This window comes from Cetorhinus maximus, chromosome 6 (genome assembly GCF_964194155.1).
Source record: "Cetorhinus maximus chromosome 6, sCetMax3.hap1.1, whole genome shotgun sequence".
Taxonomy (NCBI): Eukaryota; Metazoa; Chordata; class Chondrichthyes; order Lamniformes; family Cetorhinidae; genus Cetorhinus; species Cetorhinus maximus.
The window spans coordinates 89,730,474-89,749,612 of NC_135884.1; the positions used below are offsets into that span (position 1 = coordinate 89,730,474).

The 19,139-nt window shown below is 39.6% G+C and overlaps 1 protein-coding gene across 2 annotated transcripts in view; it reads left to right on the top strand.

Annotated features, from left to right (window-relative positions):
* Nucleotides 1-19,139, top strand: part of amfra (autocrine motility factor receptor a) — a 66,969-nt gene that overhangs the window by 32,035 nt on the left and 15,795 nt on the right. The window contains exons 3-12 of one of the 2 annotated variants that reach the window (XM_078544003.1): nt 1,299-1,463; nt 2,590-2,742; nt 2,998-3,038; nt 4,450-4,582; nt 6,528-6,661; nt 9,701-9,811; nt 12,935-13,125; nt 16,188-16,291; nt 17,204-17,338; nt 17,440-17,523. In XM_078544003.1, coding sequence (XP_078400129.1) covers nt 1,299-1,463; nt 2,590-2,742; nt 2,998-3,038; nt 4,450-4,582; nt 6,528-6,661; nt 9,701-9,811; nt 12,935-13,125; nt 16,188-16,291; nt 17,204-17,338; nt 17,440-17,523 — 1,251 coding nt within the window. The remainder of the gene's footprint in view (nt 1-1,298; nt 1,464-2,589; nt 2,743-2,997; nt 3,039-4,449; nt 4,583-6,527; nt 6,662-9,700; nt 9,812-12,934; nt 13,126-16,187; nt 16,292-17,203; nt 17,339-17,439; nt 17,524-19,139) is intronic. The other variant, XM_078544004.1, reaches the window with a different exon arrangement.

Below are 19,139 nucleotides of genomic sequence, written 5' to 3' on the forward strand. Positions count from 1 at the left end.
TATACAAAACACATAAAAGCAATCTTACTTTATAATTTATAATTTGTATAGAACACTCTTTAAACAGATGTCTTATGGATTGGTACAGACGAGTTTATGTATCCAACAGTATGCCCCACTGAAGCCTGCATCAAATTTGTATTTATTACAAGACCCTTGTATCAGTAATCTAGTTAAAACATTTCATGCCCCTGAGCTTTGCAAGTTAGATTGTAGAAATTATCACATGCAAAACAAGTAATATGGAGAATTTGGAAACCAACATTGTAATAGAGGGGGGAGTTATTTTGTCTCCAAGGATATGCTGTGCAAAGCATTGTGTACCCCAGGGGTTACCACACCATGAATTTCAGTCTGTTTTTCTACAAGCTTATATCCCACAGCCCAGCTAAGAAAAACTACAGGGATACACATATTCCTAGAGGTAAAAGTGTCTCATCTTGGCAACGGATTCCTGAATTGCACTGACAGACATGTCTGACAGGTTGCTGGTCAGTCTCACTGTTGAGTAGTGTATCATATTGACAAGGGAGACTGTGATTGAGGATAAATAACAGGTTGCCTGACTGAGTTCACTAGGCATTCTGAGCAAGTAAGAAGTAAAGATGGATTGATGGCAAACATGTTTCAGTTGTGAAGAGCAAGCATTATTTGGGGTGATCATCATTAGCCTGGCTTGTTCAGCTATTCTTTGTATTTCAATGTCTAAAGCATCTTCACTCGCCAGTAACCACTAATGTCAATCTTTTAAGTGGTGTCGTGCTGTAGTTTTCGGTGGCAATGCACAGCATGACTTAATTTGCAGAGATCGACAATAGCCACTTCAGATCAGCAGCTGTTTTGAGCACAAGTCCCAGCGCAAGCGTATGGCATTTGCTCCTAGTGAAGAAGGATAAAAATGTTCTAATGGAGCCTTTAGTATACCAAGGTTCAAGTTTCTGCCCATTATACTTGATGAATTAATTATACACACTGAATAAACTTGATTTAAAAAAGGCTATATAAACAAAGGTTTAAGATGATATTCAGACTCCCAGATAAATTATACCCATTGTTCTTCATTTTATGGTTTGTATATTAGAACCTTTTGTATCCATCATATAGTAGCACAGACAGAACTCCAGCACTATGTTGCTGTGTGGCAGCTTTTCTGGTGTGTTGAACATTGTAATTTTTAATTAGATCTGGAACCAGTGGAATTTTTCACTTATGTGCTTCTTGTAATATGTGCAGCTATTTTGAGCCATTTACTTCCTTTATGATTAATGTGTGTATTCTCTCTCTCTCTCTCTCTGCAGCACCTGAAGGATAAGTTTTGGAACTTCATCTTCTACAAGTTTATCTTCATATTTGGTGTGCTGAATGTTCAAACAGTTGAGGAAGTGGTGATGTGGTGTCTCTGGTTTGCTGTTCTTGTCTTCCTTCACCTCATGGTCCAGCTATGCAAAGATCGCTTTGAATATGTGAGTTGACCCTTAAAACTGCTGATACAACTTGAACAGTGCAGCTGCAGGGAGTGTTCTACTGGTCAACACAAAGGTTGCTCTACTTAAAGTACAAACCCACAGCAATTTAAATTGCAACGATTAACACACACCCCATGTCATAAGCAATAACCTAAGCAAATTGTTAGCTACTCTGAATTAACAGTCACCACACACAGACTATGTAAGGTGTCAATCTGACAGCATCTATTGCCATCCCGAGCACGATGGCAGTGGATACACTGAATAAAATGTGCTTTGATAGTATTTCCTTTGAGGGCAGGAGGATGAAGGGAAATGTTACAATGCATGTTTAAAGCTTCTGCTTTGGAGCTGTTACTCAGCCCACATATCTGCTCACAAGATTGCATTTTATTTATTTCAGACTTATTTCATGTGGATTGGGAAACTCATACAAAATCCCATCATGTTTATGCCTAAATCGTGCATTCCCTGAGTAAATATTCTCAACTAGTTTTCGGGTGGTAAAAACCCAAAACTTAAATATTGAATAAATTCTACAAGTGATGGACTATGAAATGCTTGCTGTGCCTGTTTGTGTAAATCATGGAGATTTGAAAATTGAACTTTTTCATGGTTAAGCTGTAATTTATATTGGAATGTTTCAAGTGCTGAAGTATGAAGTCTCTCATGAGCACTGAAATTTTAATGTTTTAAAATCTTGAGATAACAAGACTTTATTTGTCTAATGCTCTGACCACAAGCAGCATCAATGGTATTTGCTTTGAGGGCCAAGCTGTTTTTCCTCTGGGGAACTGTCAAAAACAGTTTAGAACAGAGCAGACTAGAGTTGAGTTTGACTACCAAATGTAGTGTTGATTTTGGAGTTTGTGTGGCAGGCAGGTGCTGTACCAGTCTCCAAATAGCCCCAACGGGGCATTAATATTTGTGTTGCATTCCAGTTGATCATGTTTTATCTGTGCCTTTGTGACAAGGATTCTAAAATTTATTGGAGCCTCTTGGAGTAACTTGCCCTATTGGCACTACACCTCTTCTAGTACACTACTTTGTATTAGGAGAAAAAACTTTGATTGTTTTCTCATTTAGTTTTCTTACCACATTGCAACACTCTCTCCTGATCCAGTTGTCTTTCTCTCCGACTACTCCAATGAGTAGCCACATCCGCGTCTTGGCCCTGCTGGTTTCCATGTTGCTGTCTTGTTGCGCTCTGGCTGTGGTTTGTGCACTGGTTGGATATTCACATGGAATGCATACGCTGTCTTTCATGGCAGCTGAGGTAAGATGATAATTACTTTGTTCTTTGTGCAGTGATCACTTAGTGTGGAAGTAAAGACTGTTTCCACAGTAATGACAGCTGAAGCCATGAGAGTTTTTTTCCAAGTCCTTTGTTTTACTTGATATAAATTTTTACATCAAAAACAACAACAATAATACATAAGCAGTAAATGTATTCTGGTATCCTTTTCTGTTTTGTCAGTTTTTCTGTCCAGTGCTGCATTGTCAGATCGCTAACCTCTTCTGTCTGTTCCAGTGCCTTGTTGTGACCGTCCGGACAGCGCATGTTATTCTTAGGTAGGTAGAAGGTTATTTGGTGGATGTGTCCAGTTAAAAAAAACTACAATGTACATTGCTTGCCATGTGGCTAAAGTATAAAGCAATCATTGAATGCTTGGTGATGCAGGGTTTTAGAATGCTGTTCTTCCTTGAGGTGATTTTCTTTTTTTCTTGTGCTAATTCAATCAAATTAGAACTGTTCCATTTCCTTTGATCTCTGTTGGTAAAGGCAGTGTGAGACTGAGGCAGAGGACCATAAAATCCCCAAGTTACATCTTTGCTCTGTGCTGAGTTAGCTTGTCTCAGCTAGGATGGTGGAAGGGATACTGCAGTTGGCCTCAGTGCCCCAAACCTCAGGAGACTGATACTCAAGCTTACTACTCTTGATTGTTAGTTACTTTTTTTTTTGAAGAAAATTTGCATGTGTAGGGGCTTGGTGATGATCGGATTAGGCTCAATTTTGATAGGTGAACAGTCTGCCAGTACCCACTGTTTAGGTTCATTCTTGAAGGATGATCACCTGAGGTATCAGAGGGCTGTCATTGCCAGTTTAGATGATTGGGGAAAAGAAAACATTGTAGGAGATTTTTTTAATATGTAAGTACTGTCCTCTGTCCAGCTGCAAATAAGTGCTCGTCGTTGATGTACAAACTGCTCCAATTGTGTCCAAATAGTAAAAACTGAGACTTCAAAATAGTTTAACAAGGTGGAGTTATTGCCTGTTAGGGGTGTACTCTGTGGTGATTAAAGTTGAGACACCTTGTCAGACCAATGTGTTTCTGTTGTGCTGTATGTATTACTATGGACTGGCTCATGCTTGATGCTATCACTGAGCATGGAATGAAAAAATTCAGTTCCTCAGCACTAAGCAGAGAAGGCTTTAGGGGCAAGTACCTTACACACGTGAATCTGGTGAGTTTGTTAATTAAGGAAACTACTTGGAATATGCCTACAGGAATGATAGCAAAGTGACTATTCTCCTGGACTGGTAATTCAGAGATCGAAACCAATAAATGATCTGCTGACATGAGTTCACACCCCACCATGGGAGCTGGGGAATTTAAATTCAGTTAATTTATCTGGAATGGAAAGGCAGTATGAGCCCATGAAATGACTGGCGTCTTGTAAAAATGCATCTAGTTCACCAATGTCTTTCAGGTATCAGGCCTATATGTCTTTTCAGACCCACACAATGTTGTTGACTCTTAAGTGCCTTCTGAAGTAGCCTGACCAGCCACTCAGTTGCCACCATCACCTTCTTGAGGACAATTAGGGATAAGCAATAAGTAAATGCTGGCTTCACCAGTGATGCCCACATCCGATGAATGAATTATAAAAAGTTACTGAAATGGAAATGTGTGTTGAACGTTTGTTTATTATTGACTAGACTCTTTTGTTCTGTGGTGAACTCTGTTATATTTTGTTATAGGTACTCTATCCATCTCTGGGATCTGAATCATGAGGGAACCTGGGAGAGTAAAGGCACCTATGTTTATTACACTGATTTTGTCATGGAGTTGAACTTGCTGTCAGTGGACCTGATGCATCACATTCACATGTTGGTGGGTAGTACTTAGCTCTGCTTGGACCCCAGAGATTGGTGTGCAGACCCTGTTTTTGCATTGAGTACACTCGCACATGCAGCAGACCATGGTTACGGCTAAGCAGTGGGATGCCTGTTATCTTGAAATTCTGCTACAGCAGAGCTGCCACACTATTACAGCATAATTTCTCCAAGAATTGGATTGTTGAATGTATAAGCCAGCAGCAGCTATCCATTGCAGTTTTTAAAAAAAAATGAAGTTCCTGCAATTTGAATTGCGCGGTGACAGGTGAAGACAGTGTGGGCTGCATTTGCACAGCGCTTTATGCAGACCAAGCTCAGGAGCTTGGGTTAAACTTGATTCTGTGTCCTTTTATCATCCACATGTAAGGCTGACTGGTTTTCACCTTGCTATTCAGAATCTTAGAGGCAAACAGTAGCACCCCTCTACCACCCTGGCTGAAATGTGCTATGTCAGCAAAAGTCAGTGATTGGACCAGAGATTGATCAGTATAACTTGTTTACATTCGGCAATTACCAATGAAGTATGATAAGAAGTAGGACTCTGTGCACTGTATTAATTTAGTGCAATTGAAGAGAGAAATTGCCCAGGCACCCCAGAGGTGGAAGGGTGGCCTATATCAAACTGTCTCTCACAGTGAGTACCTTATCTTAGCCAAGAATACAAGTTACTTTGAAAGTTATTGCTCATGATAGACATTTAGGAAAGTACATAATCTGGAGGCGTAAGCTATATTTACCTGTGGGTCCATGCTGTTTACAAATGCTTTAAAAAAGGACCTATATTCACATGTGTGGTCTCCTGGCAGTGGTACAATGATGCTAGATGTATAGAACTACCCACAGCCTTTTCAGCGTTCTTTGGCGGGGTGGAAGCATTGCTTTTGCATGAAATACTGTTTTTTGGACTCTACCAACTGAGTTGAAGTATCAAGCAGAAAATATTCAAGAGGAAGAGGTGGGTCTTCCCAGTGAGAGTACAGATAATCTCTTTTAAATAACATTCTAAAGTTATGTGGTAATTGGAAAAACAGATGTCCATTTAGTGATATTATCCAGCACTGGACCTGCTGAGGTTGACTACTTTGAAAGATTCCATCTGATTATCATTGATTTCTGATTCCCGATGTTAAGATTTTAAAAGGAACTGATAGGGTAGATAGAATTTTTTTTCTGCTAGTGGGGGAGTCTAGAACAAGGGGGCATAACCTTAAAATCAGAGCTGGGCCATTGAGGGGGGCAGTTAGGAAACATTTCTTCATGCAAAAGGCAATCCAAAATGTGAAAATCTCCATAAAAAAAGCAGTAGATTGTAGCACAATTAGTAATATTCAATTTGAAATCAAGATATTTTTGCCAGCCAAGTGTATTGAAGGTTATGGAGCCTATGTAGCTTGATAGAATTAGAATACAGATCAGCCATTATCTAATTCAGTGTCAGAACAGGCACCTGTTGTCCAGTCTAATTCAATTCCATTTGAGTCCAGTTTTATTTGTTCAAACTTGTGTTTTGTTATTTCTAAAATTATGAGAATAATTTGTTGATTGCATCACTTTCGAATTACAATGGTTAAAAGCTGCACTGGCCCAAGCTTTTATTTAGGATAAGGCATCTTTTAGTCACAGATAACACAGTAAACTCACGGGGAGAGATTTTACAACACTTGGAAAAGCATTGCACACGTTCTTCAGTGTTTTCCAAAAGCGCTAGGTAAGATATTTTCTGACTCTTTGTCAGAATAGATTCCTTGGTGTCTGTGCTGGAAGCGTTAACATATTTTAAATTTATTTCAAATGCTGATTTGACCCACAGCATTTCAAGTATTTTTCTTATATCTCTGGATGCAGGCATTTGTTTGCTCTGCCTTGAGTTTTTTTTCTGTGCAACCTTGCACTGCTGGGAACAGTATTATTTGTAATGTCACCTTTATATTCCCCTCCAGTTGTTCGGAAATATATGGTTATCGATGGCAAGCCTGGTGATATTCATGCAGCTTCGCTACCTTTTCCATGAAGTGCAGCGCAGGCTGAAGCGCCACAAGAACTACTTGCGTGTAGTGGGCAACATGGAGGCAAGGTGAATACTAAATATTTTAAGTAGGTCTTGTTGAGTCGGTTAGCTAAAATTAACAGGAGGGGAGATCTTTCAAGATTGTCTTTTGGATGATATTGATTTCACCTGCAAAAGGAAATAGAGGACTAAGATTTATATCAGCATATACTAATGTTTCGCCTCTCAAATATTGGATAAATCAGCTTAATTCCTTGAGATTTGTATGGTGCTGGATATGATTACCATGAGTTTCACAGCCTGAACCTTACCATTACTAACCCTAAGGCAATGGTTATAGTTTAGCCTTGATTTCCACCTTGGGCTGAGTAAGAAGATGCAGAAACTCAAGTCTGCTGCTTGACATGATGCTGATCATCTTCCCAATCCCCATTTTTTGTTGCAGTACAAGATTGCTTTCTCTCACCCCTGTAATATTGGCTCCTACCCCCCAATTCCTACCAAAACCCTAATCAGTGACTTAGTCGCCTTGAAGGTCGACTTCTTTAATGGGCCCCAGTGGTCCTCCTTCCATTGCCCTCAAATTGGAGCACGTCAAATTTGCTGCATCCCATGACCTCTGCTTCACCAAGTTCCACCTTCCATCATCTCTATCTTATACAAGCTCCAATTGTTATCAGTGTCTCAGTAGGTTAACTTCTAAATTCTCACTTTCAAATAGTTCTATTCTTGCCCTCTGATACAGTTGCCTTGTCTCTTTTCCCTTTTCCCTTCCTTCCCAGATTTAATAAACCTCTCCTTGCCCATCTTCTCAACCATTTTCAGTTTTCCCTCTACTGCATGTGCACAGTTTTTGTGTGGTGCCTTGAAGTATCTTGCTGCTTGTGGGAGAACTGCAGAAATGCTGGTTGTTCCACTGCAGGCATGAGAGGAAGCAGAAAGTTGATGAGGGTAAGGAGGGCAGTGGGAGAGCAATGGCAAGGAAATAATTGTAAGCAGGGGTGGTCTATTTCATTCTCCCATGGGATGTTGGTGTTGCTGGCAAGGCCTGCTTTTGTTTCCCATCTCTAATTGCCCTTGAGAAGATGGTGACGAGCTATCTTGAACAGCTGCAGTCCAGCTGGTATAGGTACACCCACAGTGCTGTTAGGAAGGGAGTTCCAGGATTTTGATCCAGCAGCAGAGAAGGAACAGTGACATAGTTCCAAATCAGGGTGGCATGTGGCTTGGAGAGGAACTTGCAAGTGTTGGTATTCTGATGTATCTGCTGCCCTTGTCTTTCTAGAATGTTGCTGCAGGAATTCCTCATGTTAGCCTCCTAGGCCCAACTATCTTCAACTGCTTCATCATTATGTTTCCTCCAACATAAGGTGAGCAGTGGAAATGTTCACTGATGATTGCACAATGTTCCGTATCGTTTGCAACTTTTCAGATACCAAAGCTGTCTGTGACCATATGCAGAAAGACCTGGACGACATTCAGGCTTGGGTTATTAAGTGGCAAGTAACGATGATGCCCCACAAGTGCCAGGCAATGACCATCTCCACAAAGAGAGAAGCTAGCCATCATTTCATGACCTTCAATGGCACTATCATTGCTGAATCCCCCACTATCAACAAAATACTATGGCCACAAGAGCAGGTCAGAGGCTGGGAATTCTGCGGTGAGTAACTCACCTTTGGCCTCCCCAAAGTCTGTCCACCATCTGTCAGGAGTGCAATACAATGCTCTCCACTTGGTTGGATGAATGTAGCTCTAACAACACTCAAGGCTCGACACCACCGAGGACAAAATGGCCGGTTTGATTGGCAGCCCATCCACCACCTTAAACATTCACTCCCTCTGCCATTGACGCACATATGCAAGATGCACTGCAGCAACTCGCTAAGCCTACTTCGATGGCACCTTCCAAAACTGTAACTTTTATTACCTCGGGGTGCAGTCTGACACATCTGGTTTTTAAGTTTGGGCAGTAGGATTTGCAGTACTGTTTAATAAGGGACAAGTGTGTGCTTCAATTTAGGCAGTACAAGTGGGATGGTGGGGGTTGGGTGATCATTCCTAGAACTTAAAAGTTTACAGACAGAAATAATGGAATAAGCAGCAAATGCTGGAAGTACTCATTGGGTTAGGCAGCAATTTTGGGGAGAAACAGAATTAACAGAAGAATGATGAGAGGTCATTGACCTAAGACATTAACTCAGTTTCTCTCTTCAGGTGCTGCCTGACCTATGTATTTCCATCATTTTCTATTTTCATTTCAGATTTCCAGCATCCATAGAATTTTACTTTTGTACAGAAATAATGGAATCAGGGTTTGGCACGTCACTGAGAAGGAAAATAATGACCGTATTTACAAATCCTGTGAGCAGGTTCATTTCTGTGTGGTACAGAAGGTTGGGGAAGGGGGCAAGGGTCTCTCTGTGTGGCAGGGAAGATGTGACACCATTTACACAGTGCATTTTTTATCATAAAATATTTTACATTAGTCACAGCTCTGTGTGTGTTTTTCTGATCTTTATTCACACAACAACTTCAGTTTTTAAGTACATTGTCTGTGACCTATTCCACCATCTGCAGCACAATTTCTGATGCTTATTGCAATAGATGGGACTGCATAATAAACCCAATTGATTTAATATGAAATAATTATTCAATATAAACTCAAATAATCCACCAAATTTTAAATGTTTTCAGATAGCTCCTTACATCCGCATTTGAAACATGTATGTTATTTTGGATTTTGCATCATCTTCATGATCTTTGATCATGTTTGAGTTTGGAGTCAGACTCCCAGCTTTCATTTGCAAGTTTCAAAAGAAGGTTGTAAGTACGCATCATATGTAGCAATCCAGTATACTATTTTCAGTTAGTCTGAGTAAATTTGGACCTGGTAGCAGAGCAGTTGGTAAACTTTTAGAACAAAAATTATTTTTAATAATGCATGGTGGTAGGGCTATGGAGAGGATGTGGATCAGGAGCTGTCACAATTACTGTGGCTTTCTTTAAATTTTAAAAATTGTCCAAAATGATGTGGGACATTGTTTGTACAGACCCACCAGAATTTACAGTACTGATTCCATGAACTAACTCTTTATTTGACAGGTTTGCAGCTGCCACTCCTGAAGAATTGGCTTCCAATAATGATGACTGTGCCATCTGCTGGGACTCAATGCAGTCTGCACGCAAACTACCATGTGGCCACCTTTTTCACAAGTATGTTATCCACCATTTATAATTGGCAATAGATTGGGCTGGACAGATTTTTATATCACAACTGTGGAAAAAGTTTTGCTAGATGCTATCTCTTTATTTTTCCTCGTTCAATAATTTATTTCTCATCTGCCTCAATTCAGCCACCTCCCTTTATTCAGGCCCCATACATCATGAAATTGGGTATAGCTGCTGCTAAGCTTCTGCTCACTTGCTTGGGTGTACTTATGAGTGCAGTTAGCTTTTTGTTTTAAAATCTCTCCTCATCCTCTTCCTACATGGAGGGACCTCACCACCACTCCAGTATCCTTAGACTGCATGATGAAGACTGTAAACTGAGATGCTAACTGCGTAGGGGTGTCCTGTCTATCTGCACGTTAATTCCAATCGCTGCAGGTTAATGTTGCCAGCTCCCGTGGTGACTCTGGTTACATGGACCTCTTGTGTAGTACTGAGCAAGGGTAGCAGTGGATTTGCTAAATCTGGGCTCAGTGCTATTAGAGGAGAGAAGGAGTTGGAAATGGTTCCTACTCAGTCGTTGCACAGTGAGCTCCAATTGTACGTGTATGTCTTATGGACTGTATTGGGTTTGATTGTAGTGTTCCCATGGTAAAATAGCTTGGATTTTAAGGACCGAATTTGCAAATGATGATTTGAGTGATTGTCATTAGTTTGGTGCCTTTGGGACCAGAATCCAACTGGTGTCAGCATTTGGAGATAATAGGAAGAAATCAAGGGTGGAGAGAATTATTTTGATTTGTAGATTTTGCAGTAATTTCTAGGTAATTTACAAAGCTATAAAGAGATTTTGTTTTTTTCCCCTTCCTAATATTGGATTTCACAGTTGTGTAACTCATTCCCATAAATGTTATAATAAGAAGATAAAAGCAAAATACTAAGGATGCTGGAAATCTGAAACAAAAGTAAAAATAGCTGGAAAACCTCAGGTCTGACAGCATCTGCGGAGAGGAATACAGTTAACGTTTCGAGTCCATATGACTCTTCATCAGAACTGAGGAAAAATAGAAATGACATTTCTATTTTTCTTCAGTTCTGATGAACTCGAAACGTTAATTGTACTCCTCTCCTCTCCATCTTGCAGCACAAGGAGTCTTAAGATTACCAAAAAAGGGGGTTGAGCTCATTAGTGATTTTATAGCAATTTCTTATGTAGTTTATCAACTCTTTCGAGTACATTCACAGTTCTTGGTTTCCGGGAGTGGGACATGAACCCACAACCTTCTGATTCAAAGGCGAGGGTGCTATGAACTGAGCCACAGCTGACACCAAGCAACAGTTTAAATATAAGTTAAATAGGAAAAGCATATAATTTGTGACAGGTGAGGATGGTTTACCAGTCCTGGAGGGCAAATGATAGATGAAGCTGATTTCTGCAGCTGGGGGCTAAAGTGTCTTGTCTGTTCTGTATGTAGCCACTTTCTCTTAAGTTCATTCTTCTAGAGCTAACCGAGGTACTCGGAAGCTCTCTGTCTCCCTTAGCCTTCCTCTGAAGAAGTCAGGCCAGCATGGATCACTGCAAACAGCTCTTTTCTGTCTGGTGTTTTTTTTTTCCCCTACTCGAGAATCTGTTTGTAACCTTTTTCTCAGATAGGTGTTTTACATATGGTCATGATATCCAAACTTATCAGGAATGTCTGTACTGGAGACATGTCCTTGGCAGAGATAGCAGGCCTATCCTGTTTTTTTCACACCGCAAGCTGCTATGGAAGCTTTCTTTATAAGATTTCTATAATATTCAATAAATTTCATATGATTTTAGAAGGTTTGTATACAGCAATTTATTACAACCATCATTTTTGTGTTACTTCCTACTCTATTAATAATGCTATGCAAACTTATCACAAATAAAATTACAAAGTCACAGAGGAAAAAGGACAAGGTTGACATTTGATTTCTATTATCCAGGACGTATAAAATGAGGTGACACAATTTTATGCAGTGGGATAATATTCCAGAGGTAATGTAGTAATGATGGGTGATGACAGCCAACTCCACACAGACAGGGTATCTTAATCGAAGTATGATGACCTGAATCAGAATTAGTAGATGTAGTACAAGGCGACTGCTTAGGATAATACCTTAAATCTTGCTGCAGAATCTTATTTGGACTTGGGTCTTGCAAATAAAACAGTAGAATTGTTTTTAATATGAAAACAATGAAATGATGGTTAGGGAGCAGATTTAAACTGTAATGGTCGGGATTGGCAGAGTAATTAAAGATGAAGTTAAAATAGAATCACTTAACTGTATTCAACGAGGAAATTGTTGACCTGTATCCAATTATTGTATTATGTCTAAAATCAATGTAATGGAGGTACTTGTTGGGATAATGAGGAAGAGACTAAATTAACGAACGTAGATTTCTACTGACGTTGGGCTTTTGTGTCAAAATGATTGCCACTTTTATCCAAATAACAATGATTCTATTTCAAAGTAATCAATTGCATTTCAAGCACTGAGACACCTGATAAATTGCTGTATAAACGCAAGTTACTACCCTTTCCCTGAGAGAATACAGAAGAGAGTAACATGAGCAATCCACAATTTAAAAGAGAATGAGCTTTGACAAAGGATTACAGAAGCTTAAACTCTGCAGGCCAGAGAGTTGGTTAAGTAATGACCTAATTAAGTTATACAAGATATAGATAAGTGAGTGAGTGTTTCTTTCTGGAAAGATTAAGAGGACTACAGGGCATAAATTTCAAGTTTTAGGGAAAAAGCATTGTTCCAAGAGTATTAACTCTTGGACTAACTTCAAGACAATGGAAGCAGACATGGTAGGGGGTTCAGTACATGGATGGATGCCAGATTAGTAAGAGCACTAGAGGAATAATGAGTCTAATAAGCTAAATGCCCTTTTGCTCTTAACTTTTTCTTTTTTAAAAGAGAGCACCTATTTTGCTATTTACAAATGTATCATTGTGCATTAATGTGGTCTACATCTCCATGAATTTACCACAGATTATATTCCATCTTTGTCAATTTGATATTAGCAATGCCTCAGGACCCATCAAGTAACTTCGTATTTAAGGTGGGTGTATTGTATACTCTTTGTAAGGTTTTTAAGTACCAACTGTGACTGTTCATCTGTGGTTACATCACTAGCTCCTGTCTGCGTTCCTGGCTTGAGCAGGATACCTCTTGTCCCACCTGCAGAATGTCGCTCAATATTAATGAAGACAACCATGCTGGCGAGCCTCGACAGCGAGACAACCTTGATGAGAATATCGGGCCTGTACCAGTTGTGGAGGGCAGGCCACATCTTAACCATCACAACCATTTCTTCCATTTTGATGGTAAACTGCTCATGTTTAATAAGCACTTCCAATAATCTTGTATACATTTTTTAATCCTCCAAGAGCTGCCGAATTATTAGTTACCACATAGTAATTTAGGAGATTGGAGCAACAGAAGTAACGTTTCATTCATCAAAAAAAAACTTAAGTACAGGAAATGAATCCTAAAGGAGATGCAATATATATTTTGGTATTAATTGCTGGTGGACGGGGACATTGACCATGTTAGAGGGAAAGAACTGGAACAGGCTTTAAAGAATTTGTCGCACATTAGAAATTAAAGATGTGAAGGGAAAGCTGGGTGCTGTTCCAAGTTAAATGAGTGGATGAGACTGTCTACGCTATTGGAATTGCTAATTAACCTGAAACATGGGCAGAGCCCTGGAAATGAGTGAGTGCCTCAATCTCCTCACCTTGCTAATACTGAGCAAGAATATGATCTGCAGGTGCTTAACACATTTATTTTCCCAAGAGTAGATACAAGCTGAATTAAGCACTCTGATTCCCACTTATGTTGTTTGCATAGGACTCAACAAAATTATACGCAATATTGTACGTGCATAACTTGGCTTGGGAGCCATGTTTAACCTATGAAGGGGATTGCTTAAGGTAAATTGTGATTGGGTCAAATGTTTTTAAAGATGTCACAGTTGGCAGTAGAACGGGGTTGGTACATAAGTGAAGTATGTCTCCTTCACCGTGCATTTTGTTTATACATATTCAAAACTTAATTAGACCAGCCATATAAATAGTGACTGCACGAACAGTTCAGAGGCTAGGAATTCTGCAGTGAGTAACTATCCTCCTGACTCCCCAAAGCCTGTCCACCATCTACAAGGCACAAATCAGGATGGAGGACTCTCCACTTGCCTGGATGAGTGCAACTAAATAAATATTCAAGAAACTCAATACCATCCAAGGCAAAACAGCCAACTTGATTGGCGTCCCATCCACCACATTCACTCCCTCCACCATCAGCACACAGTGACAGAGGTGTGTAACATCTACAAAATGCATTGCAGCAATTTATTAAGACTTCTTTGACAGCACCTTCCAAACCTGCAACCTTGACCACCTAGAAGAACAAGGGTACAGTTACAGACCATCCTGACTTTGAACCATATCACCATTCTATCACTGTCCCTGGGTCAGAACCCTGGAATTCCCTTCCTAGCAGCCCCGTGAGCGTATGTACACCACATGAACTGCAGTGGTTCAAGAATGAAGCTCACTACCACCTTGAGAGCAATTAGGGTGGGCAATTAATGCTGGCTTTCTCAGCGATGTGCATGTCCCATGAACAAATATTTTTTAAAAATCGCCATGCATCCAGGCACTATATTGGAAAATGCTGTTAGCTTGTCAGTCACTCTCAGGACCCCGGCTTGATTTGTATCACAGTAACCTGTTAATTACTTCCTGCCTATCTCTTGTGTGTGATGCAAACACTCCACAATCTTATAAAAATAACTATAGCATAAAACTGAATGAGATCATACGAAATAGAAGCAGGAGTAAGCCAATTGGCCCATCAAGCCTGCTCCAACATTTGAGAAGATCATGGCTGATCTGATTGTGGCCTTAAATCCACTTTTCCTGCCTGCCCCCAATAACCTTTGACTCCCTTGTAGATCAAAAGTCTGTCTAACTCAGCCTTGAATATATTCAACAACATAGCATCCACTGCTATCTATCGAAGAGAATTCAAAAGACTAATGACTCTGAGAGAAGAAATTCCTCCTCCTTTGTCTTAGATGGGAGATCCCTAATTTTTAAACTGTGCTTCCTAGTTCTAGATTCCCCCACAAGAAGAAACATCCTCCCAGCATTTACTCTGTCAAGCCCACTCAGAATCTTAAGTTTCAATAAGATTGCCTCTCATTCTTCTAAGCTCTAATGAGATTAGGCCCAATCTACTCAACCTTTCCTCAAAACAACCCCTTCATGCCAGGAATCAGTCTCGTGATCCTTCTCTGAACTGCTTAGGATGCAAGTATATCTGCCCTTACGTAAGGGGACTGAAACAGTACACGGTACACCAGGTGAGGTCCCACCAATGCCCTGTACAGTTGTAGCAAGACTTCCCTATCTTTATACTCCATCTCCCTTGCATTAAAGGCCAACATTCTACTTGCCTTCCTAATTACTTGCTGTATCTGCATTCTAACTTTTTTTGATTCATGTACAAGGACACCCAGATCTCTTATACTGCAGTATTCTGCGGTGCCTCTCCATTTAAATAACCTGCTTTTCTATTCTCCCCACCAAAGTGATCTCACATTTTCCCACATTATACTCCATCTGCCAATTTTTTGCCCACTCACTTAACCTATCCACATCCCTTTGCAGACTTTTTGTATCCACCCCACAACTTGCTTTCTTAACTATCTTAGTATCATCAGCAAATGTGGCTACAATACAATCTCTACCTTTTTCCGAGTTATTGATATAGATAGTTGTTTGGTAATACAGAACTTAAGTATTGCTGAGAAAGGAGACATTGTTCAAAATTTTAAACTTTGAATTTGAAAAATGCTCGCCAGCTAACTGTCCTTCACCAACTGGTGCATTCTCCATGGCAACAACTCTACCAATCAGAGTCCACTTGCCAACCAATTGGCACTCTCTTCTGAGACATTATAAATTTGTTGTTTCCCTTACATTGGTATTCTGGTGAATTGTCCTGATGAGTGCAAGACGAAAAGCTTTGACAAAAAATGTCTTTTTTTCAGCAATACTCATGAATATAGATTGTAAATAGTTGGAGGCCCCAACACTGATTCCTGCGGCACCCAACTAGTTGCATTTTGGCAACCTAAAAATGACCCATTTATTGCGACTGTTTTCTGTTTGTTAGCCAACCCTCTCTCCATACTAATATATTATTCCCCCAACATCATAAGCTGTTGTGCGGTAACTTTTATGTGGCATCTTATCAAATGTCTTTTGGAAACCCAAATACACTCCATCTACTGGTTCCCCTTTAATCCACTCTGCTTGTTACATCCTCGAAGTGCTCCGATAAATTTGATAGCCTGATTATTGCTGTTGATACATTCCAGGATCTCGGATTGCCAGTTGGCTGCCTAGTTTCTCAGTAGAAGTAATGCATACTACAAATATCCTTGGCATTGCACAGGTGAACAATTCTCAGCTAAACGCTATGGTAAGTCCAACTGAAGAATACACGATGTTATGTCATTATTTATTTCCTGAAGTAGCAATCAGTAATGAGCCTGGCATCTGTGGTGTCTTAGTGACATAGAACAGATTGCTATATGAATATTTTGCAGCGTAGGGTAATAAGAAAAACATGGAAAAAGCCTGTAAGCTCTCTGCCTTTTGCTGCTTCCAATCTTAGCTAAGCAGTGTGTTATAGCATGGAGATTACTATTGTGTTTTTTCTGCCTTTTCAATTTCCTCATCAAATAAAATCCATAGGATTATGATCGTTCCACAGGATTGTGACTTTAACTACACTGTTGTTAAAAAAAGGCCTATTTTCCTAAATGTTAACACGTGAGATATCGGTACACATAATGGTGTCTTCTAGTCAACCTTTTGCTCTGTTTAAGCTTTTGAGCTACTGATTGAGTCAATCTAGGGTATATGTTTTATGTTGAACCCGTGCTGTTGGAGCATCAAGGTCCACATTTGTTTAGTTTAATATTTGGAGATCTGTTTAAGTTGTGGACCTAGATATTGTCAACTAACTGACTCTTTGCTGTGGTATCCTGTTGAGCAGCTTTATCTTGAGCAAATTTGTGATAAGACCACTGAGATGGGATAAAGATAAATTGATCCGAAGATCGTCAAATATGGTGTACTTCTGTCTTTATTGAGCCTCTCATTTGTTTGATTCTCCACAGACATCAGACTTTGCAGCTTTCCTGCTGGCACTGTTAATTGAAAATTGAATGTCTAATTGTTTGCACAAGGAAATACCGTCTTGATGATATCCACCATAGGTATTAATTTGGTGCGGTAGATTTATTTCCCAGTGGTGAGGGGTTAATGCAGAATTACGGAAATGTGTAGCCTTTCTCAAGTGTAATTATTGCATCGTTACTCCCTACAGGCTCATCAGATCCAAGAGATGTTTCCCCAGGTTCCATATCACCTTGTCCTCCAGGATCTACAGCTAACGCGTTCCATAGAAATCACCACTGATAACATACTGGAAGGAAGAATTCAGGTCCCTTTTCCCCAGCAGGTTAGTCTTTTTTGTTTACATGTATTTATTTAATAGTATATTAATTTAAACTTCTGTTGTCCATTGCTCATCTCCCTGCCCCCTTCAATGCATTTCAACAGCGCCAAGAAAGTAGACCAGCATTGAATGGTCCAGCTGTGGAAGAGAATGATGGTCATTCAGGCGAGTCAAACAGTGAAGAACAGGTAAATCATATTTTGTAGTACACCTTTATTATGCAAGACTTGGAATACTGCTCTTCTGTAGGAGGAAACTCTTCAAGCACCTCTCTCATAATGGGGCAGGATGTAATAAAAATCTGTTCTTGATGGATGAGGTCTTGGTTTCTTTAATTGATATTCTAATAATCAGTGCTTCTTCAAAATTTCAGATATACCACCTTGTACAATGTTCTTCCTCCCTCATCTGACATTGCACTGAAATCAAGACAGATCCCATTGTATATAATGCATTCTTTTCAAAAATCTGCTCTTACTGACTGGCTTTTCACAATATTAATGATTGAATTACCCTCTGAAACTCCTATATTTGCATCAAATGGGTTTGTCATGTATTAGAGAAACATTGTCAAAACCGGACATCGAATACTATCCATTCTTGTCTTTTCTCCCTCCTGCAATCCTCAGGCTTATAAAAGCTAAGCTTGGTGTCACTCAGCACTATCTAAATTACCTTTTCATTTTTACAATTTTCAGCCTGGTGGTATCCTGCATTGTGTGACCTTAGTCTTTTATCTTAGTATTCCAATATGAAAAAAAGTATTCCACTTTATTTTTGCAATTGCAAGCAGTTGTGGTCAGGCACCCTTAGCGCATGATTGAACTTTCCTAAATTGTTCAGGGTCTTCATTAGTGCCTGTTCACTATTGCCAAGCTTCAGCAGCCCACTAGCACCAAAGAGCCCATTGTAAAGCAATGTCTTAACTTTTTCCAGCCACATCTTTTATCTCAAACATTTCTCTCCTTTTAGTTGATGTTCTGTTGGTATTCACCAGCTGGGAGGATAATCCAGTTATGTGTTTACAAGAAATCTTTATTTGCCTGCGCAGTTCTTTTCTTGATCTTGCACAATTGTATTGCGTTAAGCATTGTCCAAACTAAACTCTGATCAACTAAATTTAAGGTGACAAAAGATATTAAAATTGGTATTTGCTATGTATGGAGAATTTTCATCAGCTATCTGCAGCTCACATGATACATCATATCACCTTGAAAATGACATTATCCTTGTACAGGAAGTCAAACCATAAGCTTTTAACGACTGTGCACAATGTAAGACCGATCCACAATTACTTACAACCAATTGCCTTTGAGCACATTGCCTAAGTATCCCAAGCACAAATTTACAACAGATTTAGGATGTGGAGCTTTCTTACATGTAATAGACTGTTGTTAAATAGAACCATTTTCTGAAATTGGACACTCATTGAGACCTGCCTTTATTGGCACTGACACGGCCTGTTTAACCAAAGCTGTAATCAAGTAATTAAAAATGTAGTTCCTTCAGGTTTTAGTAATTTTACCCTTTGAAACTTGACATGGCAAATATGAATAGAAGGCATCCTGTGTTGCAACTCTTTTGCTTGTCAACTGTCTAAGGCCTTCCAAAAATAAATCCTGAATTTCTACACTTATTCATGTTTTAGCTTTTCTTTTTCAAAACACCCTGCTTTAATTTGTGGAAAATTTAAGGCTCAGTGAGACTGAGTTCAGATAAATGCTCTTTTATATGAAATGCTAAATATTTACTTCCCATTAAATGTTGATTTATAAACCTTAATTCATGCAAGTCTGAATTAAGA